This window comes from Ammospiza caudacuta, chromosome 20 (genome assembly GCF_027887145.1).
Source record: "Ammospiza caudacuta isolate bAmmCau1 chromosome 20, bAmmCau1.pri, whole genome shotgun sequence".
Classification (NCBI taxonomy): Eukaryota; Metazoa; Chordata; class Aves; order Passeriformes; family Passerellidae; genus Ammospiza; species Ammospiza caudacuta.
The window spans coordinates 1,847,422-1,875,185 of NC_080612.1; the positions used below are offsets into that span (position 1 = coordinate 1,847,422).

Genomic DNA, 27,764 nt, shown 5'->3' on the forward strand with positions numbered 1-27,764 from the left:
GATTTAGGTTTAAAGTCCTTAAGCAGGGAACAGTTTCCTGTCACATGTTTTCTGCGTGAGGAAAGGAGAAGACACACCATGGAAAGCTCCAGTTCAGCCTCTGTTTATGTTCAAGAGAGTGGTGGAGGTTCAGAAACAGCCCCTAACATCAACCTCTTCCAGCAGCCAACTCTGAGACTCCTACTCTGCATCTGGATTTTATCGGCTCACCTTCCAGTTACACCTAAATCCTGCACCACCACTGAGCCAATCCACACTGCGGGTTACACTGGCCACTACCAACATGGCACGCATACTCTACAGCCAATTTCTAAGAGATCTGTTTGGGCCAATTGGTTTCCTTCAACACTACCAATGTCCCTGTGTTGGGTGGCTTTTTGAGTCACTGCTTTGTGTGCTCGCCAAGACAGCTTTTACTTCCATGGAATCTCAGGACAGTTTGGGCTGGGAGGGACCTTGACACTCAGCTCGTTCCACCCCTGCCATGGCAGGGACACCTCCCACTGTCCCAGGCTGCTCCCAGCCCTGTCCAGCCTGGCCTTGGGCACTGCCAGGGATCCAGGGGCAGCCCCAGCTGCTCTGGGCACCCTGTGCTAGGGCCTGCCCGCCCTGCCAGGGAAGAACTTTCTTCTAATATCTAATCTACTGTCTTTTGGATTGAATCCATTCCCCCTTGTCCCGTCTCTCCAGCCCTTGTAAATAGTCTCTCTCCAGCTCCTTCAGGTACTGGAAGGCCATGATCTGGTAACCCTGGAACTTCTTTTTTCCAGGCTAAACAATTCCAAATGTCTTAGCCTTTCCTGAGCAGTGTAAAATAAAAAAGTGTGGTTTTTTCCCTCTGTAGGAGCCATTAATCTCAGTGTTTCAGTGCAATTTCCTGTTAATGGTTTGTGTCAGAGTAACACTTTTTGGTACTTAGGCACCCATTTTTATTGTGCAGCAGTGAGGCCAAGTGGCTCCATTACTCTGCTTCTGAGGCAGTTCTTGCACATTACTTAACGCTAAGTCAAGTCTGTGTACACGAGTACGAGCTGTTCCAAGGGCAGAAACTGCTCCTTTGAACTGCCTCACATTGTGCTATCTGACCAGTTTATTCACACGTAATTTAAGTCCCCATAATAATTTGGTTCAACTTTCCCACTTCTCTGTCAACATTATGCACTCAACATGCTTTTGTTGATGCAGGAGCTGGGAGTATAGAAGATACTAAGGTATTTACTTTGGGATGGGTTGGGAGTGTAAACCTCTGTGAGGAGATTTCAATTCCAAATGCATGTGACTTGCAACACTGGGAACACTCTCCATTGTCCAGGGTGATCCTTTAAGGTTCATTGCAGCAATTCCATGGGATAATTATCACTGCTGTTCTGAACAGCACACTCCTCTAACTGGATCTGTGATTGATTTTCTCCTTCTGAATGGTACATGCCGCCTAAAAAACCAGGCGATTCAGGCTCCTCCTCCAATTCTCACTCAATACATCCTAAACAGATCAATCTGAATGTTTTTTAAATAATTTACTTTTCAGGGAGAAGACGAGGAAGGAGGATGATCCTTGGTTTGGGGGTTCAGAGCCTTTAGAGAGCTTTTTCTGTGGGTTTCTTCAATTTTATTTTTATTTTCTTCAGCTGTTTTCCTGCAGTGATAAGTTAAAACAATGCACTCCATGGGTAAGTGAAAGCTGACTTTCTCCTACAATCCCCTCATTATGAAACTGCTGAGTTTGTACAGAAATGGAATAAAGTACCGTGAGATTTGCAATGAAATAATGGATGTTGGGAAAACTAGTTCTACACACTGCCTGCTCAGTGAGACTATGCCACTGTCCCACACATGCACTGGAATTTTCTGTGTGTCAGCATGTGAAGGGATTGGGACTGCTGATCACTTTGCCCTCCCTGTAGTAATGGGAGGTTATCCATCTCTTTTTAAATATCGTTTATAGGGACTTTCCCCAAACTTTTAACACTTTTTCTCAAATACCCTAGAACTAGAGACTGTACCAACCCCTGCCACTCTGCACAGACTAAAGGAATCATCTTTTCCCCTGTGTAGAAGATGGGGGTTATACACACTCAAAGAGATATTAATGCTCAGTTTTAATAATGCATCCTTGAATCCTGATCATCCTTGAACTGTCCTAAACAAGACTGTAAGTGATGAACTATATCTCAAATAAAAAAGGGTTTTTTCTTCCACAATTAGATTTGCACATGTTGTAATTCAAATTAGAAAAATCTTCTTGCAACTCCCTCCAGTGACTGTCTCCTTTTCTTTACAAGACATTCCTTATTGTCCTATCTACCTTCAAACCAACATCAACTGGCTCCAGTATCAAGTGGAGACTGAGTCAAGGGCAAGAAGGAAATGAGACTTATTCTGCAAAAATCAGTCAATAGAGCAGCAGAAGTATAAAAAAAAAGTTGAAAAATCTCTGTAACAATCCTGTGAAAGGGAGTTAATTGGCAGGCACAGGAATTGCAATTCCAAGGGCATGTCAAATCCTGAGCTGCTCATGGATTGTCCATTGTTGGTAAGTTCCAAATATGTTCCTTCCAACCTACCTGTCTAAAAGCTGTGGTTCCTCCATCTGTAATAAAGGGCCGGGTTTTGATTTCCATGGAACTTTTAACAGCAGTTCAGGCTCCTACAGTGGCCCAGCAGAGACCACAGAATCCTAGACTGTTTTGGGTTGGAAGGGTTCTTAAAACTCATCCAGTTCCACCCCCTGCCATGGCAGGGACACCTCCCACTGTCCCAGGCTGCTCCCAGCCCTGCCCAGCCTGGCCTTGGGCACTGCCAGGGATCCAGGGGCAGCCCCAGCTGCTCTGGGCACCCTGTGCCAGGGCCTGCCCACCCTCACATGGAAGGATTCCTTCCCAATTTAAACTTCCAAACCCAAATTTCCAGTTTGGAAACTGCCAGTGAGTTCCCCAGGTTCTTCTCATGTCCAGCAAGAGTTAATGCTCAGAGCTCCCTGAACAAGCTGGAGCACTGCACAAGCCTGGAGATGATTTCTGCAAGAAGTCTGAGGTGTTGGTTTTTTGACCTATAAAGGCTTAAGTGGCTCTGCCTGCTTGAGAAATTCCTCTCCCTTTGCATCACACAGCAGCAGCAGCACTGGAGTGCCAGAGGAACACTGCTGGGGTTACACTGGCAGGGCTGGCAGCTCCCTGGCATCTTCCTGCTTGCCCACTGGGCATCAACAGAAACACAGAGATTTCCCACAAAACCACTCACAAGGGCAAAGGCTGGGAGGGGGAATTCAACACTGGGGCTCTTTTATTGTAGGTAAAGAGGATATTGCTAAAGTTGGCTTCTAAGATGTAACACACCACAATCAAAGTCCATTTCTGTAGATGATCCTGGAAAATAGGGCAAGGAGAAACGAAACCAGGAAAACATTCTGGTACAAGTACCTTTGGTGATGTTCCATCACTTGCGTGCAGGATTTTCTGTATTAAATTAAGAATGCATTTCTAAAAATATATTGACCAGAGCACTATGAAGATAATTATAAGTCATAATGAAGAAAACCTGACTTGCCTACAGGGCCAACTCTGTACCACTGATCCCTGGGCGATCCTATTCTGCCTCTGAAAGAAGAGAGCATTGCTTTGGAAATGGGACTGGGCCATCCATGCCTCTCTTCCAAGCTAAGTTCTACAGTTTGTGTTCTCCTGGACAGGCTGACTGCAGCACCTTACAGAGTCTGACATAACCAAGACCTATGCAAAAATGCTGTAAAAATCCCACTTCTTGACTCAATAACTCTAAATGTACCATGTTATGTCCCTAAACTACATTTGAAGAAGCAATTGTGCAGGTAGGCATGCATAGCCGTAAGTTTATTTATTAAGTAGGAGTTCCAGTGACATCAAAGTTAAGCACATGACTAAAGTTTTTGCAAGATTGGGATGTTGACAACCATGGGCAAAATGAGATATCCCAATAAAGCCTGATTCTGGTCTGTTTAATATCCCACTATTTAAAAGCAAACTGAAAAGTATACATCCCACTAATTTCTTACTTCTTTTGTACCTGGAGAATTACATCCCCATTTCCCATTTTTCTTTCCAGAGGTAAGAACCCACTGCAGGATCAGGACCCAAACAACTCTAAAGTTGCCATTTCATAGGCCAAGTTTCAATACCTAGCAGCAGAATTTGAAACCACAGCATGAGATCTGCAGGAGAGGTCACACGTACACCTGGCTAAGTCCTCCTAGAGCACAGTGCCTGGCACCAGGCAAACATCCTGCTGCAGGAGGCACAGCCTGACCCCCTCTCAGGGCTGCCAGCTAAAACCAGCACTGCCACACTGGATCCAGCGGGATGTGGAGCAGGAGCTCACCTGAGCACACAGAGCAGCAGAGCCAAGGCCTGAAACACACCCAGGGCAGCTCAGTGTCTGCTGTGCCCGAACTCAACAGGCTGGATGAGCTTCCCCAGCCCTCTCCATTTGGAGGATGACTTTTAAAGGATGAAACTGGACACTATTCACAGCTTTTTATTCCAAACACCTGGTTGGTGCTGCTGTGATGGCACAAAATTCCCACTTGGTATTGCTGCATTTGGTTAGAAACCTCCACACATCCCTCAGGAGAGGTTATCATCCTCCCATTTCCAAAAGGTCCTACTCTATACTTTGTGCTCAGTTGCAACACCACTGTAGCTTTAGTAAGGAATAAATATTGACTTTCCTGGACATTGCCTCACAACAGAAGAGGACCTTGAGTGCATTTGTCTCAGATTTTTTTTCAGCCAGGTAATATAATTTTATAGCAGAGATTTCATCCTGAGGAGTTCAAAAGGCATGGAAAAGCAGGCTTTATTCATGTCACAAATTGTCCATGCTCACTTTCAGACAGGTGACCATGTTCTAAAGCTGGCTCAACTATCCTTCTCTTCTTAAACTACACAAAATTTATTACTTTCATTTAATTTTCCAGACTTCAAATGTAATTAAGATTTCAACATACCCCATTTGGAAAGGCTTGGAAAAGTCCAGGAGAAAATTAAGACTTAATATTAATGCAGGCTATTTTGTAATTTTTTTTTTTTTGTTCTCCAGAATAAAGCACACAACTGCCGAGCAGATGAGCCACAGAATGGAGAGAATGCACACCAGGTCTCAGGAAACTGAGCTCCAAAGGCAGTGTGTGCAGGAGATGGATCTGTTCAGTGAATGGCTCAGCTCTGGCTGTGCAGCACATGCACTTCCTGCCCAGGTGTGGAGATACCTGTGGCCTTAATAGATTACCCTTAATAAAGGTCAGAGAACAGCATTAATTCATCTATAAAAGTACCTGGTGGTGACACCACTGGAGCTCCTGTGTAGATAAATTCACCCTTTAGGTACAAGCAACAACAAGCAGGGCCAGGGATTCTGGTAGGCACAGCCAGGATGGGATTCGGGGCTGAAACAGAACCCCGACCTCGGCAGAATGTGTGTAAAAACCTCATGAATTTCAGAGAAATAATGCTAATCCTGTCTTCTGTCAGATGTTTCACATGCCGACATGTGACTTGACACACTCAGCTTTATAACATCAATTAAGATACGAAATAATCTCTATGGAATCAGCCGACCACATCCACAATTCAGCAGTAATCAGGCGCAGCCACAGCTCGGCCCCGAAGGAAGGCTCAGCCCTTAGCACGATGCCGTCCCCTGGGCCCCTGGGACCGAACCCGCGGGGACAGCGCCGGGACACGGAACCCAAGGCAGCCAGCAGGGAAAGGGGACAGGCTGGGGCGGGCGGCGAGGCCGCTGGAACGCGACCAAGCACCGCTGCTTTTACCTGGAGCAGTTTCCCTTCGGCCGGAGTCACCTCGGCGACGTTGGCGAACTCCCCTTCCAGGATGATGGGCTCCACTTTGAGCGGGATGACCCTGATGACGGCTTTCTGCGCCGCCGCCCGCTCCGACTCCACGGCCGCCGCCAGCGCCAGCCCGGTGTGGCCCAGTCCTGCCTGCAGGGTCGCCATGAGCAGCCAAGGCCAGAGGACAGCCAGCTGCACCTGGGGGCCAGCACTCATGCTACCAGCAGCGGGCTCCGGCCGCTCATACCGCTCGGGAACGCGTCCTCACCGCGGCGGGCCCGGCCGGCGGCACCGCTCCGGGCTCCGAGCCGGCTGCGGACAGAGGCAGGGCCGCAGAGCGGGGCTCGGTCACCGCCAGCGCGGCTCCCCGGCGACGCCGGCTCTCGCCATCGCCGCTCCTCTTGCCCCGTGCCACGTGCTCAGAGGCCGCCGGGAGCTCAGAGGCATATTTTAAACAAACAAACTAAAAAAAAAAAAAAAAAAACAAAACAAAAAAACAACCAAAAAAAACCAATTCAAAATCCTAAATTGTGAGTCTGTCCTCCGGCAGATAAATCCAGAAGGATCAGCGAAACAGGTTGGAGGCAAGAAGTCAGTTTGGGTGCACAGGGAGCATTAGGAACTCCTCGGTCCCACCGAGATGAGGCACGGGGAGGTCTCCCCGCGGATGCGGAGGCCTCCTGTCTCCTGGCCAAGAGTTGTGAAGACCCACAAGTTCAAAACATCCATCCCAAAAACCCTCCAGAGACACCTCACCTTCTTGCTAGCATTTCCCACAGCATAAGCACAACCTTGAATGTTATCTGCACCGATTGGTATCCTTCCCAGAAATTAGGCAGGTGGTATTCCTTGAATTTATGGTGTCAAGAAGGCTTGCTCCACTACTGTTCCCTTCCAAACGAAGATGATCCCTTCCATCTTCCTCATGCCAGAAGTGTTTCATTCAAGTTTGGAGATCAGCTTTACTTCTCCCTCAGAAATCCATGCTCACAGTCTGACTCCGAGTAGACTTCTCAAAGATAATTAATAAAGCACAGAGCTCCTCTTCATGGCTGGAAGTTCCCAGGAAATAAAAAGGCCCCCAAACACTGCCAAAGTTTAGACACGAAGCCCAACAGGTATCAGGCAGAAAGTTACGGCGTATCTGGTTTCTCTCGCACTATTTCTGTGCGCGCCCCAGTTCCGGTATGACCACTTCCAAGCACACGTTAAGAAGATCCTGACTCAAGGCCCCACAAAATAAAATAGAAAGCTCCACGGTCTGCCCAAAGGTCACATGAAACGCATCGACGAGTCTTCATAACTGGGAGAATTAAGACAGAAAGTGTTTTTGATTAAACTGAAGTTACAGTGATCGCACGGCTCTGGAGAGAAAAGGGGATATACAAGAAAAAAAAACAACTTTGCAAACCTGTTAGGCAGTGAGCCTGCTGGAGTCCGCAGGGGCCGGGCCGGGAGGGAATCCGGCTGTAAATCCCAGGCAAAAGTTATTTCCAGTAGCTTAACAAAACCGTGTGGCTCTCTCTGATGATGTTTGGGTTCGGTCTTAAAAAAAAATAGAATTGGAATTTCTAACTAAAAAAATATTTTTAAAAAGAGGAAAACTCTCCCTTACACACACGCAGCAGGCAGGTAGGTGCAACCGGAGCTCCACAGCCCGAAAAAGGATCCAGGGAGATCAAAGAGAGAAAATTATAGCAGACAGAGAGCTCCCGAGGCAGGCATGGCTGAAAGTGAAGTGTCCGCATGTAATCGCCCGACCTGCGCCAGCACCCCCGCGCGCTCCGGGAAGGTTTCCAAAGCGCGGCGTCCCCGCAGCGGAGGCGGGCACCGGCCGTGCCGGCAGCGAACGCGGACGGCGAGCAGAGCTGGGACATGGGCAGCGACCCGGCGGCGGAGCCGCTGCCGGGGGCGCGGGCGGCGGGGCGGGTTCGGAGCGCGGCTCCGGCGGCAGCGGCGGAAGGTCCCGGCGGGCGCGCGGGGAGCCCCGGCCGGCCGGGCGCTCGTACCTGCGGACACGGGCGGGTGGAGCAGCCGAGCCACCGCCCCCGGCCGGGCCGCGGGCTCCCCCTCCCGCCCCGCCGCCCGCCTGCAGCGCCCGGGCCCGCGGGGGCGGGGGACACCCGGCCGGGCTCGGCCCGCCGCGGCTCCGGGCCGGCCGCGCTGCCCCGCGGGGCTCTGCCCATCGCCCCCGCGCTCCGGCTCGGGCTCGGGGAGGTTCCAGGTCGGGCTGATGTGAGAGGTCTGGAATTCCGCCGCTCGGGCTCCGCGGGGAGGTGCAGGATGCTGCGGGCCGGAGCCGCGGGCTCGGGCCGGAGCGGGGATCGGGAGGGCACCGGGAACCCACGGGCAGCACCGCGGCCAGGACCCGCGGCGGGCCGGGACCCGCGCCCGCTGCTCCTGGAAAAGGGGCCCCAGGAAAGCAACTGGTCAGCAAGCGGGGTTGTGGCACCCCTGGAGTCACTCACGGAAATTAGTCAAGTATGCCAACGAGACGTCGGTCCCCTCTTTTGTAAACTTGTCGCTGTGCTGAGGGTTGTTTGTCGTGACAGCCACAAGTACTGAAACACGATGCATGTTTTCAACTACAACACTCCATCATCTGCAATTTAAAACACAGAGAAAATGCAATTCAACACCATTTCTATTAAAAAACTTACTGCAGATTCAGTATAAAATGTCATGTTATCTCTTTAAATATCTATATACTTATCTAAATATCAATACACCTATGAAATGTCAATATACCTACAACTATATACATATAACCATATATGTAAATCTAACTATATACACAATATAATTATACACATATATCAATGTAACTATGTATAAAAATATATCCTATAACTATAGACATATATACAACTATAGCTACATACACATATATAAATATAGCTGTGCACACATATAAATATAACTATATACATAGGGAGCCCAGCTGGCAGCTGCTGCACATTTTCACATGCTCTTTCTTGTTCCTTCTTTTCCAAAGCACCCCCACTTGAAAGGCACATCTGCCAGCAGATGGAGATCTAGGAAGAAGCAGGAATGCTGAGTAAATCTGGGGCCTTGTGTATGTCCCCTGGCACACACATGGCGGGTGTGCTCCTATCAGGGACTAAAAAATACAGCTCCAACTTGGGAATTTGAGGCCTGCAGTTCAAAGCACAGGAATCCTTCTAGTTCTTCAAGCTTTAAATGTAAAACAACAGCAACAAAAAAATTTATCAGCAAAGTTCTTCCGTTCTCCAAGATCTTTGCCTTCCCTTCCATGGGTACCAGCTGCCCACTGTTAATTAATCTAAAGGCTGGCAGGACCTGCAGGAATGTCCCATGTGGACACACCTTCCCCAATCCATGAAGGCCTTCACTGCCTCAGCATTGCCAAGGCTGGTGCTAAGATCCTACAGAAAGCTTGGGGTGTGACAGACAGCACAAACAAGAGGCTCCTTTTTTTTGTAAATTATCCTAATTCAGGGCAATATAGGGATATTTCCAATGTCTGGTCAAGAAAGTGAGCACACACCCTTAAGTCCCCACAGCAGCCCTGGGAATGGCACCCAGGAGAGCTTTAATCTCTCAGCAGAGACATTCACATCTGAGGCAAAGAACTGCAGCCCTTGTTCTTTCTCTGTACTGACAAAGACACTTCATTCTTCCTTAAATGTTTCAAACTGATGGGCGTTATGAGCTGAATTATTAACTAGCACCATTATCTGGAATCTACAAACTCCCCTTTGAAGTGAGCAACAGCTCTTCCAACTCCACCACCAGCTCCTGGATGCACAGCTGGGAAGGAAACAGCTTCCTACAAGGCCGAAGGGGGCTTTGGCTCTAAAATGTATCCAGAGGGCTCCTGGCGTCCTCTTATGTCTCACTAATCTGTGGACATTTAGGTTTCTCTTTTCATTACTAGATTAGAGGATTGTTTGCCCTCAGATATTCTGCTGCTGGTTTTTCTCATGTACTTCAGCATAGATATCAGCAACATTTATTTTGTGATTTGAGATTAATATTTGGACTTCTACATCAACTTCATCAGTTTGGTGGGTTTTTTCCCAGTTATTTCCAGAGTCATCTCATTACTCAGTGTTTCCCTTAGAGCACTGCTGCCTTCAGCAAACACATCTGTGGACATTGGCTCCAAATTGTGACATCCAGGTTTCTGACAACTCCCAGAACTTCAGGTTTTAAGTACTAATTTAATTAATACCTTTTCCATGGAAGAGGAATTAATGTTAGCATCTCTGCAGAAGTGTGTTGGTAAGAACACTAAGAGGCTGTATACAAATGTAATATCTTAACTGTAATATTTTAGGATTCACACTGCCATCAATAACTAAACTATTCCTATCTCCCCTTTCTTTAATAGTCTCAAATTATTTTTCGTGGCAATCTCTTAAAAAAGTAAAATTTCTTTTTTACCAAGGGAGAGGAAATTGTTTCCACTAGGTTTTCCTGCTGAATCTGTCCCTTCTAGAGATTCAGTCAGATGCTGAGTGTCTGAATATTCCCAGATCACACTGATGTTGTCCTTTAAAAAAAAAAAACGGAAGGAAGGAAGGAAGGAAGTGGCGGAAGGAAGGAAGGAAGGAAGGAAGGAAGTGGCGGAAGGAAGGAAGGAAGGAAGGAAGGAAGGAAGGAAGGAAGGAAGGAAGGAAGGAAGGAAGGAAGGAAGGAAGGAAGGAAGGAAGGAAGGAAGGAAGGAAGGAAGGAAGGAAGGAAGGAAGGAAGGAAGTGGCGGAAGGAAGGAAGGAAGTGGCGGAAGGAAGTGGCGGAAGGAAGTGGCGGAAGGAAGTGGCGGAAGGAAGGAAGGAAGGAAGGAAGGAAGGAAGGAAGGAAGGAAGGAAGGAAGGAAGGAAGTGGCGGAAGGAAGTGGCGGAAGGAAGTGGCGGAAGGAAGTGGCGGAAGGAAGTGGCGGAAGGAAGTGGCGGAAGGAAGTGGCGGAAGGAAGGAAGGAAGGAAGGAAGGAAGGAAGGAAGGAAGGAAGGAAGGAAGGAAGGAAGGAAGGAAGGAAGGAAGGAAGGAAGGAAGGAAGGAAGGAAGGAAGGAAGGAAGGAAGGAAGGAAGGAAGGAAGGAAGGAAGTGGCGGAAGGAAGGAAGGAAGGAAGGAAGGAAGGAAGGAAGGAAGGAAGGAAGGAAGGAAGGAAGGAAGGAAGGAAGGAAGGAAGGAAGGAAGGAAGGAAGGAAGGAAGGAAGGAAGGAAGGAAGGAAGGAAGGAAGGAAGGAAGGAAGGAAGTGGCGGAAGGAAGGAAGGAAGGAAGTGGCGGAAGGAAGTGGCGGAAGGAAGTGGCGGAAGGAAGTGGCGGAAGTGGCGGAAGTGGCGGAAGTGGCGGAAGTGGCGGAAGTGGCGGAAGTGGCGGAAGGAAGGAAGGAAGGAAGGAAGGAAGGAAGGAAGGAAGGAAGGAAGGAAGGAAGGCCAAACATCACTCAATATTTCCCTGTAATCACTTCAGCATAAAATAATAACTATTCTTCTCCACCCCAAAAGGGCATCTAAGCTGAGGTGAGTACTACCTGAACATGTTACATAACACATTAATAATTAGTAGTAATACATTAGTAACTCAGGACTGAGGGTGCCAGATTGAAACTCAAGCTCTTACAAAATTAAGCACAACACAAACTCCGAAAAGTAGAATCCACAAAGTTAGAGTACATGTCCTCACAGTCTGAACTGTGGCCTCAGCCCTCAAACTGGCCAGAAGAAATAAACCAGAATCCCAGAATGGCACAGGCTGAAAGGGACAACAGAGGGTCCCTGGTGGCACCTCCCTGCTGAGGCAGGGCCATCCCAGAGCACAGGGCACAGCATTGTGTGCACAGGGCTCTGCAGGATCCCCTGTCCCTGTGTGCAGGGAGGGGCAGAGCAGGGCTCAGGCTCTGCTCCAGGCCCAGCAGCGGCACCAGAGCCACGGGCAGGGCCTGAGCCCAGCACTGCCCCTGCCCAGGAGGCACAACTTGTGCCCTGGGCAGTGCCCAGCCCTGAGCAGGCTGCCCAGGGAGGGGCTGGAGTCTCCCTCAGCACTGGGGATCCTGCAGAGCCCTGTGCACACAATGCTGTGCCCTGTGCTCGGGGATGGCCCTGCCTGAGCACGGAGGTGCCACCAGATGTGTCCCACTCATAAGTCCCACCAGATGAAACCAATGTCCCAAGTTCCTTCCAACTTTACTAATTCTGTCATTCTGTGAGTCTGCTCGGTGTTAAATATATATATATTGATAATATGTGTATCATAATAATAGAATTACATTTGCATTATTTTACAGTGTTATATAAAAATATTCCTGAAGACCTGTACAAATATAATAACTGAATACTCCAGTTTGGGAAGAGGAGAAGAGTTAGAGAAAGGGTTTTTCTGAAAAAAGAGAGAATCTGTCAAACAAAAGGGCAGAGAGTCCCGGAATTGCCCCCCAACACAGAATAAACTCCAGTCATTGAGCCAGCTCATGTCTAGGACCACTATCAGCCTTCTCAGTAGTTACCCAAGACATAGGCCCTCAAAACCAAACCATCTCTCCCCAAAACAGGGGGCTCACATACCTGATCCTTCAGTTCCTAGCAAGGAAATTTGGGCCCCAAACTCCAAACACGTTCCAGCAACAGAGAAAATGCCCAGTATCTGAAGGAGCCAATAGGAAAGATGGAGCAAGGGTATTGCTGAGGGATGGAGGGACAGGACAAGGGAATGGCTTCCCACTGCCAGAGGGCAGGAATAGATGGGATATTAGGAACAAATCCTTGGCTGTGAAGGTGGGCAGGCCCTGGCACAGGGTGCCCAGAGCAGCTGGGGCTGCCCCTGGATCCCTGGCAGTGCCCAAGGCCAGGTTGAACAGGGCTTGGAGCAGCCTGGGACAGTGAAAGGTGTTCCTGCCATGGCAGGGGTGGGATGAGATGAACTTTAGGGCCCCCTCCAGCTCAGCCATTCCATGATGCTGTGATGTAGTTCTGTAGCTGCAGCTCAGGGGCTATCTGAGCTGGCAGTTTGGGGCTGGCCAGCACTGCACTCAGGGAATGAGGCTGAGGGAGATGCCAGCAGCTCCAGCACCAGCACAGGACCAGCACTCTCCTGGAGCCTGCGTTTGGTGCCATGCCAGGGACACCCAGCACTGCCTCACTGCACAGGGCACTGCAAACCTGGTGTACAGGAACAGCAGGCACAGGTACACAAAATGCAATTGCAACTTGTCAGGCACCACCAAATATAAGCCTGTGAGGATGCTTTGTAACAATCAAATGTTATTAAATTATCATTTCCACAGAAAACAGAAACTTAATATCTGTTTCGCAGAAATAATCTCACCATTTATGTAAATTTTCAATGAAAATTTTTGCCTTCAGTGGCAAATCTCAAAATACTCTTCTATATAATATTAATACAACTTCTAAAAGCTTCCACTTCATCACCATGAATTCACCTGCACTCAGTTACCTGCCAAAAACATTTTCTTCCTCTTTGAGGGTTTGTCCATGTTTACAGGGGGATGACTCCCAAGGATGCTTTTGTCATTACAGAGTAGGTCTGAAAGCTGCTGAAATGTTCTCCTGTGATCACAAGCTGACAGGGCACAGTCACCTCCAATGGCCTTTTTCTTTAGCAGAATTCATATAGATAGAGCAACCTTCAAAGCAGAAAGAAGACAAGGAGAAGTTTCAAAACCAGCAAGTCCTACCCAAGGGAAACAATGAACCCCATTTTTAAAACCAGTCTCTGTCCTGCTCCTTCTTCTGGAGATAAATCAGAGTTAAAGGACACTGGAAAGGTAATTCCTTTTGACAAAGATGAGTCATATAAATATGATAAAGAGAAACTCAGGTATACTTAAGATACAGGTTTATTTTGGAAGAGATTTAGGGATGAAGGATTAGTCCTTAGTGCCTGATTATCCTCAGACTTTCTGGCTGAGTTAATGGTTAATAAAAAGCTAATTCCATAGATGAATTAATGAAAACAGGAGGCCACAGCATCACCTATGAGGGAAGTCAAGTCCTGCTGTGACCCATGCAGATGAGCAAGCCTGCAGACAGCCATCACCTGTGGAGGGGGGAAAGGGAGGGGAAGAGATAAGCTGGAATTGGAGAAGTTTAGAGGTGAAGTTAAGCAAAGTCCTTCCATTAAAGGCAAACCACTTTTATATTTTTGAGGTCTGGGTTTAAATGTAGTTCCTTTCATTTAATTTTTTTCAGCTGTATTTTTTAAACCACAAACAAGGTTTCTCTTTTGCTTCATTGGCTGATTATTGTCTGAAGCAGCAGAATTTTAGGTAAGATCCTGGCTCCCAATTCAGCTGTCCAGGGATGGATGAGCTCACCCTGCCAAAACCAAACCCATCATACTGTGACTTCTTCTGCCTCTTCTCAGGGCATTCAGCTCACACTTGCAGTAGGACAGGTCATCTTCTGGGATGCAATACAGGATCTCACATGCATCTCAAACTGAAAAGTGCTCCAAATGCAATTTAAATTCTTTCAGTTTCTCTAGCTAGGACAGACAAGAAGAGACAGGGGCAGCAGTAAAACAATGAAAAGTGACAAAAGATGGAGAAGTCAGGACTCAGAAGTCAGGACTCAAAAGACTGATGGTTTGCTATTCACTTGAGCTCAAGAGTAAAAATGGTCAAATTTAGCCAAAGTGGTGAAAGGGAAGATGGGAGTTTCATTGACAACCAGACCTTTTCGGGGACTGCCATGACTAAACCAAAAGCTTTGGAATAATTTTCTATCTCAAACATCCATTCTGAGGTTTGTGATCTGTGATTGTGACTCCCACCATTCTGATCCTGAAGTTCTGGATGAAAAAGAAGCTCATGATGAAAGTGAGAGGACAAAGGTGGACTGGGTGAAAAATAAATATTGGAATATCAATGGCTTGACTGGCTGCTGGGTATTCCCATCCTTACACCAACACATTATCCTAGCCATACCCTGGCCAAGTTGGATATGGTTGGATAAACTTGGATAAGCTTATATTTTAAAAAGTAATCATGAATAAAAGACAAAGGTTGATATTTGCAAGGCAGGAAACTGGATGATCAAGCTTGGGTAGGTCAAGCCTTTTTCAAACACATAAGCATAACTTGCTTTGCTTGTCCTTTGTGAGGGGAAAAGAAAGGATAAGCTTTATGCTGTAGTAGAAAAGGAAGCCCTTGCATTTTCACTTCAGATCTTTTGATATCTGATAAGCCAGGCCCTCCAAGTAAGGAGCACTTTCCTTACTTGGAATGATATAAAGCATTTAGAGTAAGTCCTGTTGTTCTCTTTAATAAGGCACCTTGGAGGTGGGGCCGATTCCAAAAGTCACCATAATTTTTCCCATTCATCAAGTGAAACTCAGGGCTGCAAAAAGCTGTCTGGGAAAAAAAGTGGAGCTATTTCCCAGTCTTTTCATAATAATAAAGAATCTCTTTTTGTCCAGGCAAGGACATTCTTCAAAGATAAACATAGACTCGTTAACTAAGATAAATTCTGGTGAAGTCAAGCAAAAAACTTTTGAAGAATAAACCACTGCACTGATGAGGACACCCACTATGCTGCTGCCCTGGAACCTCACTTGAATTACAGAACTGCTGTTTCATGTTCAGGGCTTCTTTGAAATAGATATTTGTGACCCACAATGCTTTCCCTTTTCTCAAGCAGATCCATTTTCAAATTTATAGCCTCTATTCTGGAAGTGCAGAAGCCTCCAGGTCTCTCCTGCAGCCTCCCCTGTCTCCCCTGCTCCCTGGGCTCCCTGAAGGTGCTGCTGCCATGGCAGGGGAGCTGCAGAACCAGCACGGTCACTGACAGGGCTGGGGCTGAACAACCCCATGGGGGGGCTCAGGGATCTGAATACAGCCACCAGACTCCTAAAACCTGTGCTCAGTTTGCAGAGTGCTATGGCTGACTTTGATTTAACATTTCAAAAGTCACACAGTAAAATAAATTCCAGAAATGTGTTCTTACCCAAGTGATTTGAAGACTGATTTCTTTGTCTTCAAAAACATTTATTCTAATATATGTTATATATTCTATTTATTGTATGTATATATATATGTAATATTTATTTTATATCTATTCTAATAAAAATGAAATTGGAAAATTGATCTACACACATATAGAAACTCCATAACCACAGTCCACAGTCTTTAGTGTTTTACTATCAGCTCTTTGATTTAGCTGCTTGATTTTATCATCACAGCAAGCCACAGAAAGTGGATTCACATAGGAATGGGAATTCACAGTGAAATGAAACACTGATTTTATTCTAAAAATCAACTTTGTAGATGAGGCACTTTTCTGCAGGTATACTTGGAGATACACAGAGATAATTTAAAGGCAAAGGCATTATTTGCAGGGCAGACAGTCTTTATACTCTGCAATTGTTCTGAGCAAGAGAGAAATCCTTGATGAAATCAAATTTAGTCCAATGTTAATAATCAGTAAATGTAACAGGTATAACTTAAGATGGCAAACAGCTCAGATAATTAACTTGCAATGCCTGACACTTCCATGTGATTTTACACGAGATCGTTGTTATGATTACCAAGAAGGTTTTTAATATCTCTGCCTATTGCCCTTTTTAACAGAATGTTGCTGTAATTTTGTGCTGTTTGGAGCAACAAACCAGGGAGCTGAACAACACAGAAAGAGTTGGTGGCCATCATTCCAAAGCAGCAGATGTGGGAATGACTCACATTACCCAAAAGCTAATTCTGAGCAGCTTTATGATGAAATCTGGGCATCTTTGAGAACATTCTGTGACCTGTGAACAGAACACAATTCTGGATACTGCCAAAACCCCTAAACGATATCTGTGAATCTCTCACTGCAAGCTCCAAAGTGTGTTTGTACCAGCAAACCTGAGAAACCAACAAAAGAAACCTTTGAAGGGCTCCAGTGAGGTCAAAGTGAGTGAGCAATAGCGAGAGAAATTTCTTGTAGCTTGTTGGAATGATTCCAAGGGAAAACAAACAGATACTACAGAAAAACCCAGTCTTCTAAGAAAAGAAAAGGAAATATCTGAAGGGAAAAGGTGCTTGTGGAATAGGAGATAAGTGTTAGACATCAAATCCAGATCATATGCTCTTAAAAGCTATAAGTAAAAAGTCAAAACCACTGAAGGAAGTGTTTGCTGAGGGCAGAGATATCAAAGGGGAAGGTGGCAATTCATTTCTAAGACTTCAAGATTGAAGCAAGAGTCAACAAAGAGAGCCAGGAGACTTCACTCTCATGTTCTCATCCTGCCCTCTTAATTCGAGAGAAGCTTCTAAGCTCTTTTGTCTAAGAGCTTGTGGTTGATCCAGACCTACCCAGGAGAAATTACCAGCTACAGCCCATTCTCTCACCAGCTGTCATGAAATACCTGACTGGGAACAATGATCTCCTTTGAGTACTATGGTAACAGGGATGAATGGCATTTTAGGGAATAAATCAATATTTACTGATAAGTTACAAAAAAACCACAGCTCCTTCCTTCTTCCAGACAAAACAGATCATCCTTCAAACAAATTTGGTTTGGGCCAGAAAGGAGATGTACTTGGGCCCACAGAAGCTCTGGATGGACCCTGCATCTTAGCAAGAACATACCAGGGAAGGCACATGGATGGTGGACAGACCACTGTCCTGAAGAACAGCAAAGTAGGGCAGGATCTCCATTCCAGAGAAAATGCAACTGAGGGAACTGAGGCAGAAGTGTCTAAAACCATGGGCCATGAGACAGACATGGATGGAGACCCAGTCACACCAAAGCCAAGTGGCAACTGAAAGCAGGAGGCTCAAGGGACAGGGGAAGGTGGCTCTGGGCACAACAGCCCCATGGTGAAGCCCTTGGCACAGCCATGCATGTGCCACTGTCTGCATCAATTGGGACAAACAAACTCCTGGAAATTAAATACACCAAGGGCTATTACAGACACCTTATGGTTTATTAATTCCCTCAGCCCACATGGAATCACAGAATCATTTGGATTGGGAAAGCCCTCCCAGACCATGGAGTCAAAACTGCACCCAATCCCCACCTTCTCCCCAGCCCAGAGTGCTGAATGTCATGTCCAGGCCTTCCTTGGGCACCTCCAGGAACGGGAACTCCAGACCTCCCTGAGCAGCCTCTTCCAGTGCCTGAGCCCCCTGCCAGTGAGGAAATACACTCTGCTGGAGGCATTGTGGGAATGCATCAGTTCCTGCTTGCTGTGCTCCTGCCTCCTCCTGGGGCATTGCTGTCCAAAGACACAGTGAGCTTTAGGATGGGAGTTTGGTCTGACCAACGCCAGTGTTCTTATCTTCAAAGCAGAGATCTGTTCAATGGAGAATTATTCAGACATTCACTAAATTCTGCTTTCTCAAAACTGGAAAAAGCTGGATTAATTGGATAGAAATAAGGATGTGAAATCTAGCTGGAGGGTGATAACACTAACACCACATTCTTACAGACACCTTCCTCTTGAGACAATATTATTTTGTGCCTCTCAGTGTTCCAGTAAAGAACAAATCAATCATCACTTCAGCTGAAGACACAAAGGCTGCAGCTTTACCAGTGACTGTATCCAGTTCCCCTCTCTGGCACAGAGGCTGTTAATACTGGGAAAATCTCTCCCTCTTCCATTTCAGAGCTGCCACATCCAAACAGCCTGATGGGAATGGCCCCGTGCCAAGCACTACACTAAGCCCAGCACTGTAGGGGAGAGCTCTCACCAGTCCAATGGTGCAGTGATGAGGCTGAGCAGGACCCCCAGGCACTTCTCCTAGGGGGGTCTGCACTCAGGAGGGGCCCACATCCTACTGAGGGCTTTTCACAGGTCCCAGGGCTACCTGCAAGCTTAGGAAACCTGAAAGCCCAGAAATCCAGCCTTGGGGTCCCAGCACAGCAAGGACATGGACCTGTTTGAGCAAGTCCAGATGAGGCACCAAGATGATCAGAGGGATGGAGCAGCTCTGCTGGGAGGAAAGGCTGGGAGAGTTGGGATTGTTCAGCCTGGAGAAGAGAAGGCTTTGGGGTGACCTCATTGTGACCTTCCAGTGCCTGAAGGAGCAAACAAAAAAGATGGAGAAAGACTATTTACAAGGGCCTGGAGTCACAGAAGAGGGGATAATGGCTTCCCACTGCCAGAGGGCAGGGATAGATGAGATTTTGGGAAGAAACTCTTGGCTATGAGAGTGGGCAGGCCCTGGCACAGGCTGCTCAGAGAAGCTGTGGCTGCCCTATCCCTGGAGGTGTCCAAGGCCAGGCTGGACAGGGCTTGCAGCACTCTGGGCTAGTGGAAGGTGTCCCTGCTCATGACAGGGGTGGAATGGGATGAGCTTTAAGGTCCTTCCCAAATCAACCCATTCCATGTTTTTATGGTTTTAAATTATAAATGCAAATCCAACATGACCAGCATCAGATGTGTTCCAAGCTTGAAATAGCACGTGCTACCTCATTTCTCCAAAGATCTGCTGGAAATTGAAGGAATGTCCAGATCATTTCCAGGCATTGTGGGTGGGAACAGGCATAAAAAGGGATTATCACCAGCTCAGCTGGGCCAAAGGACACAAGACTGACTCTCTCCAGCATCCCCCATCCCACTCGAGCACACACTACATGGGAAATACTGAGGAAGCAATTTAAGACCATCCTTTCACTGGGAACTTATAAAGTCAGGCCCAAAAGTTATGCTTAAGGGGAGGTAGTTACTCATCTGGGATTAACAGAACTCAAAGCTGTGCAGGAAATTAGGGAATGCAGCTGTGCCTGTTCCTGCCTGATCAATGAACACTCGGAATGGGTCTGGATACAAAATCTGCAAGTTCTGGTTCTGTACCAACCAAAGGACTGATGAAAATGAAAATGATCTCTTCACTGAAATGAAGAAAGTCTCTTCAAGGAGAGAAAATGGGAGAGACAGTGTTGTCTGCACCTCGACAGCCAGGTGGGATTAATGCCTTCCTGCCACAGCCCCAGCGGTCTGGTAGCTGTCAGCTCCCTGCACACTTGATGAATTAATAGGCTCATCAGAAATAAATTAACTGTCTTCCAAAGGCATCCATCTAAGAAAGTTGGAGTGATTCAAGCTCTGGGAGGTGCCTGTTTCTCTCCATTGACTCTCTGTGCAATCTCTGTGCAAGCCCAGGCACATCCAACTGACTATTACACATTCAGATGAATCTTAGGTAAGATGAATCCTACAACGAGTTTTGCAAGTGCATTACTAATGCAGCTATTCTGCTTTTCTCAAGGGAAAATGTGGTGCTCTTCACGCTGTGTTAAAGCAGATGTTTTCAGCTGCTTCTTATTTTAAGAATCCCCTTTTGGCCATGTGAATTTTAAGCCCTGCATACAAAGACAATTATTTATCTTAGCAGGGGTGTATCAATCAGAGCACCACGACTGCTCTGAGGTTAGCACTCACCACAAAGGTGATCTTGGGCAAAAGAGCCCTTGGCCACTGATGCATTTGAAGGCATGACTGGACTTGCAAGGTCAGGGGGAACCAATAACTCCAATTTCTCACATAGCCCCTTGACTGATTTTTCGTTATTCTCTGATAATAAAGCCTCACTGCATTTCTCTGATCCAGCCCTACCTCTAGCAAAGGTTTTGCCAATAGTAGAAAGCAAACAGAACTAAACTTCAAATAATTATGTTCTAAAAGACCCAGGTGGGCATCTTTTCTTTTACTGCTCTCACAGTGAAAAACCCAGAGAAATCTTCTTGTTGCTGAAGTCAACAAAGGAGTTTGAACACACATAAAAAGAAACCTTTTCACAAAGTTCTACTTTGAATTAATTTACTGAGACTTCAACGGTGATATGAAAAGAGTCGAGAATAAGATTGAAAATATATCCTTTAATCCCCTCACTTAGGAAATACATATTTGAAGTATCACTTTGCAAATAAGCTAATTTTGGTGCTGTGCCCTTAAGATGAAGGGAATATGTTTTTATGTGAACACAAGAATTAATAAGCTTTCAGCATTCTGTATGTAACACTGCAGAGAAGGAAGGAGAGCTGAGAGATTAAGGGATACACGAAATCACAGAATTAAAGAATGGTTTGGGTTGGAAGGGACCTTAAAGCCCACCCAGTGCCACCCCTGCCATGGCAAGGACACCTCCCACTGTCCCAGGCTGCTCCCAGCCCTGCCCAGCCTGGCCTTGGGCACTGCCAGGGATCCAGGGGCAGCCCCAGCTGCTCTGGGCACCCTGTGCCAGGGCCTGCCCACCCTCACAGAATTTTTTTTAGTAACTTGTTTCAGCTTCTCTTCTGAAGAATAAAAATATTTCAGTGAGACTGAAAATTTTAGCAGAACCATTTTGGATGAAAGCAAGAAGTCATTATTTTTGTACTTTCTGCGCTTCAGTGCATAAAAAATACAACATAAAAAAGTTAGACAAGAAAAAGAAATATTAGCAGAATGAACTGTTCTACATAATATTTTTGACTAATCTTTGCCTTTAAAAACATAACCTGGGAAAACATGAGACCAAGAACTGTTCAACATGTCATCAGTTCTTTATTGTCCTAATTTTGCTTAATTAAAAAAATATCAATGTTAGCCTAACAGTGACTAGTTGTGGACAAATGTTTTTCTCCTTGCCCTTAATCCTCAGCAAGGACTGTCTGGAAATCACCAGGGAATGATCAAAATCTGGAGGAAGGACAGGAACACCAAACAGAGAACCTTTTGGCTTCAAAGGTTTCTCTTCTGCTTAGACTTTCCACTTTCTGTCCAATTCTCACTTGAGATATACACATGACAGAACACTGCAGAAATATATGCAAAAATACCACTTTTAACTCTCTTTTTAACAAGCAAGTACAGAAATTCTTTTCATACCTGATGGACCTGAGTCCTGCCCTGAGGATGTGCAGAGCTGGAGAACAGAAGTGGAGGTGGGCTGAGCCCATTGCTGAAGTGCAGCCAGAGTGGAAACTCCTTTATCTGGGAAAGTTTGGGAATGTTCCTGTCTCTGGGATGAGGTTGTTATGTAAAAGCATGGAAAGAAAGCAATAAAAGCGCTCTGAGTCCACAGTGCTGCAAGGGGTACATGAGCCAGTGAAACGAGTGCTGGGGAGAGACTTTTCCCAGGCAGTGAAAGGCACCAAGAGGGGCTGAGGCTGCACAAGCTCTGGGGGAGCAGGACCACCTGTGCTGCACCGGCCCAGGAGCAGGCTGTGTCCCCACCCCGAGCACACGGCGCTGCTGCAGGGGCAGGAGGCAGTGCCAGCCCATCTCTGGGCAGCACTCAGTCTCCTCCAACCTCAGGAACAAGTCAGCAGTGCTCGGAAATGCACGGACACCCCACGGCGTAGGAGCCACTAAAGCAAAGCAGTCATTCACAAAGTGATGTGTGTTAAACCTGACAACGTGGTAAAAACCCATTGAAATCACAAAGCCAGGCTTCACCAGAACTCCAGGGCTAGCAGCTCCTGGACAACTTTGGGAAGAGCAATGGCCAAATCCTCTAGGTGACCCTGACAGCACTTTATGACAAAGCAGTTTCTCAAGAATAAAAATTCAAAGTCCACTTTTTTTCCAGTCAGCTCAACTAGTTCAGTTTAGACAAAAATATCCAAAACTTTGCAATTTTGTAGATACTCTCTTTATTTTTCTCTTAACTTCCTCTCTTGCTGATTGTTTAATTAAATTAGCTCATAAGCTGTGACACTTTGATTCCTATAAGAGGCTGTAGTAAATTTGTTCAGTCACTGACAGCAACACCCAGGATCCCTGTGCTTGCTGCATTCCTACAAACACAGCTCCATTCGTGTCTTTTCTGCAGAGATGTCACATGCCAAGTGCGAATTTCAGGATAGTTTACACCAAAACAGTTCATCCAGCAGCTAGGCTTTCTCATCCTGGAGTTTTAAATGAATTTTTAAAAACAGCCTCATATTTACCTCTTTCTGTCCTCTGATAGGCCAAGTTAGATGGGGCTTGGAGCAAGCTGGTCTAGTGGAAGGTGTCCCTGCCCATGGTAGAGGGGTGGAACTGGATGGGCTTTAAGGTTCCCTCCATGCCAAACCATTGCATGATTCTACGATGGGAACTAACTCAAGTCATCATTCTGCAAGTTCACATTAAATCATTAAAATTCACTAAATAAATACAACTTGGTCCTGAAAATCTATTAAGAGTTAACATTTAGGACTGATTATTTCCTTCTCAGAAAGAGCAGAAAGTAAACATTTTTATTTCAATCAGTATTTTTACCATATATTAACAGAGAATGACCAGACATCTGAGAATTCCCTTGTTTATATTTTTCTTTTGGATAGGGAAATTATGATTGTCTAGTTTTAGCATTCAACAAGAAAGCACAGGATGCCAAGCTAGGAGGAACAGTTGCTTGACATGAGTTGTTCCTGGATGTTTAACAGAAGGTTCCATGTTGCAAGACATTTGGAACAGACTGACGCTTTGCAAACAAAAATATCTTTTATCTCTCAAATTACCTCACATTTACAGCAAAGCCATGCCTAAATCATCAGGACAGGGAACTGTCACCCTGTCGGAACTTGGCTGCGGATGGAACCCAATGTTTGCCTTGTTCTGCCTTTCTAGAAACTGCAACTCTGAGAACCAAAGCTCCCTAAAGCTGCATCCCATAGAAAGAGAGGCCAAAAAATCAAAAGGTCCTGTCATAGGGTTTGCTCAACCACTGCCCTGCAGTGCATCAGGCAGAGCAGGCTGCACTGAAGTTTATAATTACTCACCTTCATCTTAACAATGTTGATACCAAATCTTAACTTAAATTCTTCCTAACTTGGTATTGAGGCTAGTTTTTTGCTTTCTCAAATGCTTAGTTCTATTTTCTTGACATTACAGATGAAGTCCCACAGATACCACAGAAAACACCTCAGGAATCAGATGGGAATTCCTGCTCTTAAACAATAACCAAAAATAAGGATTGGGATACTCTGACCAGTCCTAAAGGTGGATGGTGCTGCAGGAAGCAGGGTGAAGGCGTCACAGCAGCACACGGACCTGTAGAGTACGGACAGACTGACCCGGGAACCTGCACATCCACCTGCATGGAGAACAACTCCTTCCCTTCCCCGGGTGACCCTCACAGCCCTGACAGCCCCACCATGCCCTGACAGCCCCGCCATGCCCGCACAGCCCGGCCAGGGCCTCACAGCCCCACCATGCCCGCACAGCCCTGACAGCCCCGCCATCCCCTCACAGCCCCGCCATGCCCTGACAGCCCGCACAGCCCGGCCAGGGCCTCACAGCCCCGCCATCCCCTCACAGCCCCGCCATGCCCTGACAGCCCGCACAGCCCGGCCAGGGCCTCACAGCCCCGCCATGCCCTCACAGCCCCGCCATGCCCTCACAGCTCTGCCATCCCCTCACACCCCCGTCATGCCCTCACAGCCCCGCCATGCCCTCAAAGCCCTGCCATCCCTTCACAGCCCCGCCATCCCCTCACAGCCCCCCTCAGGCCACATCGCCCTCCCGCGCTGGCCGAGGCCCGGGGGTGCTCAGCGCCCTGAGGGTGGGGCTGAGGTAATATGGCAGGAAACGGGCGCTGCCATGAGGAGCGGCTGAGGGAGCTGAGAGGGGCTCAGCCTGGAGCAAAGGAGGCTCAGGGGGCCCTTGTGGCTCTGCACAGCTCCTGACAGGAGGGGACAGCCGGGGGGGTCGGGCTCTGCTCTCAGGGAACAGGGACAGGAGGAGACGACATGGCCTCAGTGTGGGCCAGGGGAGCCTCAGGGTGGATTTTGGGGAAATTCCTTCCTGGAATTTGCTGTCCAGCCCTGGCACAGCTGCCCAGGGCAGGGGTGCAGTCCTTGTTATGAACAAAAACTCGGTTAATATTTTTTATGAGAAAAAGTTTCAAAAAGGCAGCCAGACCACTGGCCCTGCCCAAGTTCTGTGTGTTTTGTTATTGTAATCACGGGTCGTTGTCGTTAATGGTTGTCTTTGTATTAGTAAAAGCCCTGGCTGGGGCGAAGTAATGGCCCTTCTCCTGGGTGGGGACCTTGCCCAAAGCTAAGTTTTACCTTTCTCAGAATAAGGAAGATACCTGAGAAGGTGGGGGGGGTTATGCAAAGTGACTCGCAAGACCAGAATGCTTTGTGGGACCCCCATCTCCAAACTCGTAGAGAAACCCCAAAAACAACGAGCCACCTAAGAGTTAAGAGACTGGAGTGATGTCTGGACGTGAGGAACCAAGTGCTGAGCCTGCAGAGATGCGGGAAACCTTCATCGTTCCTCACCCTGTCCTCGAGATCCCCCGAGCCAGGACTGGGGGGGTCTGGAGACCCAGACCGAGCAACATCTGACGGAGACATCCCTAAAGGCTCCCACGAGGACCGAATTCCCCTAGCTCTGCCCCTGGTGGACAGAGCTGCGCATATCCTCCTCCTCTGAGTCGCCCTGGGAGACGACGGGACGCTGCAGACCCGCCGAGCCGCCCAATCCTGAGCTGATCACTTTTAATAAAAGCATTAAACAGGAGAAGAAGTCTCCTGGCCCTTTTGTTTATTTCAGTCCTCACCCCTGAAAAGGTTTAACAGCCATGCGGATGTGGCACTTGGGGACATGGGTCAGTGCTGGCCTTGGCAGTGATGGAGAACAGTTGGACTCAGTGATCTCAGAGGGTTTTTTCAATCTTAATTATTCTGTGATTCTGAAGCTGCATGAGCAGCCTAAGCTTGGTGAGGCTGAAGCTGTGCACTGCTTTTGTCAACTTTTTTTTGTTTCAAATTATGATAACTTTAAACATACTGCAGGATGCGTGCAGCATCTTTAATCTACAGACAATTATTTTATCTAGGGACAGACAGACACCAGAAGTCCCATAAACAAATGGCAGCACCCCAAGTTCACTTTCACAGAAGCCCAAGATTTTGGGAGAGAAATGTGTGAACTATCACTGAAAACAGACACACACTACAGAAAGTTCGGAAATCCTTCCTGCCTGTGTCCCTCACTTTGAACTGTCTCCTGCACAGGACTCACAGAGTTCACAAGGCCACACATCACCGTCCTCTTCCTCTTCTTCCTCCACATCCCCGGCCATTTCAGTGTTATCCATTAACATACCTGAGTAACCCCAGCCCTTGCCAGCCTGACCTGGCTTGTCACTACACTGAAATGTGTGTTTATTTTGTTGTGTGGCTGCTGAGATAGCATGGCACATCACACGCAGCCCCAGTTGTTAATTCACCAAGGATTCCTGGCAGTTGGTGCATGGATGGGGAAGGCTTTGATGTCCCTGTTTGTGCTGGGTTCAGACTCATTTCGGCAGATATTGATTATCTCAGGTTGAACGTGTTGGCAACGAGGGCTTTATGTTCCTGTAGTGATAACACTTCCCTCCATGCTTAATAAGCAGGAGAGTTCAGTGCCCTTCGCTGGGGTGGCCAGGCTGACGTGACACTAGCCACAAGTGTCCTAGCAGCTTGTTACTTAATAAATACTGTTTATAAATAATGATTTATCTTTTAACTGTGCATGGGGGAATTGTGCTGTGGTATTTTCCCTGCTGGGGATAAGAAGCCAACAGGTCCCAGCAGTCAGCCTCTCCAGATGACATTGGGACTGCTAAAGATGGAAGTTAATAATAAATGGCCTTTTCCTGCAAAAATGCTGGTCATGACTAATATTGAGCAGTGTTGCTGTGGCAGAGCACCCACCACAGCTGGGACCAGCACCTCCAACAAGTGTCCTGCCACAGGCAGTCTCAATGTGACCAGCCTGTCACACCTGTGGTGGCTGTGGTGGGCAGCAGGTAGATGTGGGCCAGCCATGGTTAATGTGACTGTTTGACCACAAATCAGATTGGACTGGGCTGGAGCCCTGCCGAGGGTCAGCAGTGTCATCCTCGGGTCAGCAGTCAGGGATTCTCTCTGAGGGTCAGCAGCTGCCTGGGGGACTTCCTCAAAGCCTCCGCGGGGCAGTGACTGCACATTCCGTATAGAGGCCGCCCCTCTAAACTCTTCATAATTCTCATGTCAGTTGGGTAGTACCAATTCCATTTTACATCACAAATCTGTATTCAAGGGTTTGCAGGGCTATAATTTCACCGATTTATCTGGTTTCTAGAAATAATCTCATTTAAACACCTTCTTTCTCTCAGTTTTACAATCTCCAGCAAAAGCAGTTTCCTGAGCTGACCTCATGTGAGGAACAATGGTTCACATTTCAATGTGACAAACTGTCCTGTTCCCCGCATTTCTGATACGAGGCCTTTAGGTATCACCTGTCTGACAGGAACACCTGAGCCGAATTGAGGGAGTAGTTTACCAGGGATCTGCTGAATTTCAGTATCCCCGGATCTCTGAATTGAGGACAGACTTCCAAGGAGATTCTCTCTGGCTCCATCACAAAGTATAACTGACCTGCAGCACCATCCAGCTGACAAAGCACTGTCCCAGGATGCTCCAAGCCCTGTCCAGCCTGGCCTTGGGCACTGCCAGGGATCCAGGGGCAGCCCCAACTGCTCTGGGCACCCTGAGCCAGGGCCTGCCCACCCTCACAGGGAACAATTCCTAATTCCCAATATCCCCTCTATCCCTGCCCTTTGGTAGTGGGATGCCATTCCCTGTGTTCTGTCCCTCTGTCCCTTGTCCAAAGTCCCTCTCTTGGAGCTCCTTTAGACACGGGAAGGGGCTCTATGGTCTCCCCAGAGTCTTCTCTTCTCCAGGTGAACAATCCAAACTCTCTCAGCCTTTCCTCATAGCAGGGAACCCTGCCTAACAATGCTTCCTTAGAAAGAAAACAACTCCTTGAGTTCTTACAGGAGAGGCTGGAAGGCCCTGGTTATCCTGGGAAGGACATCCTGCAGGTTTGTTTGGAAGAGGGCAGAGGTGTTGTGTGCCCTACCTGTGATTCTGATTGTGAGAAGGGATATTAAATCCCTAATGCACCTTAATCAAGGGAAAAGCAGCTTGAAATCCCCTGGGCAAGCAGAACTCCCCACAGAGGAAAGAAGGGGCCAAACCCAGCAGCACTAATATAGAGATTTTAT

The 27,764-nt window shown here is 47.3% G+C and overlaps 1 protein-coding gene across 1 annotated transcript in view; it reads right to left on the reverse strand.

The window, feature by feature from the left end:
• RNF43 (ring finger protein 43) overlaps positions 1–6,040 on the reverse strand; it is a 55,548-nt gene extending 49,508 nt beyond the window's left edge. Inside the window, exon 1 of the mRNA XM_058817942.1 lies at positions 5,804–6,040. Within this exon, the coding sequence (XP_058673925.1) occupies positions 5,804–6,040 (237 nt within the window). The remainder of the gene's footprint in view (positions 1–5,803) is intronic.
• Between the last annotated feature and the right edge of the window lie 21,724 nt (positions 6,041–27,764).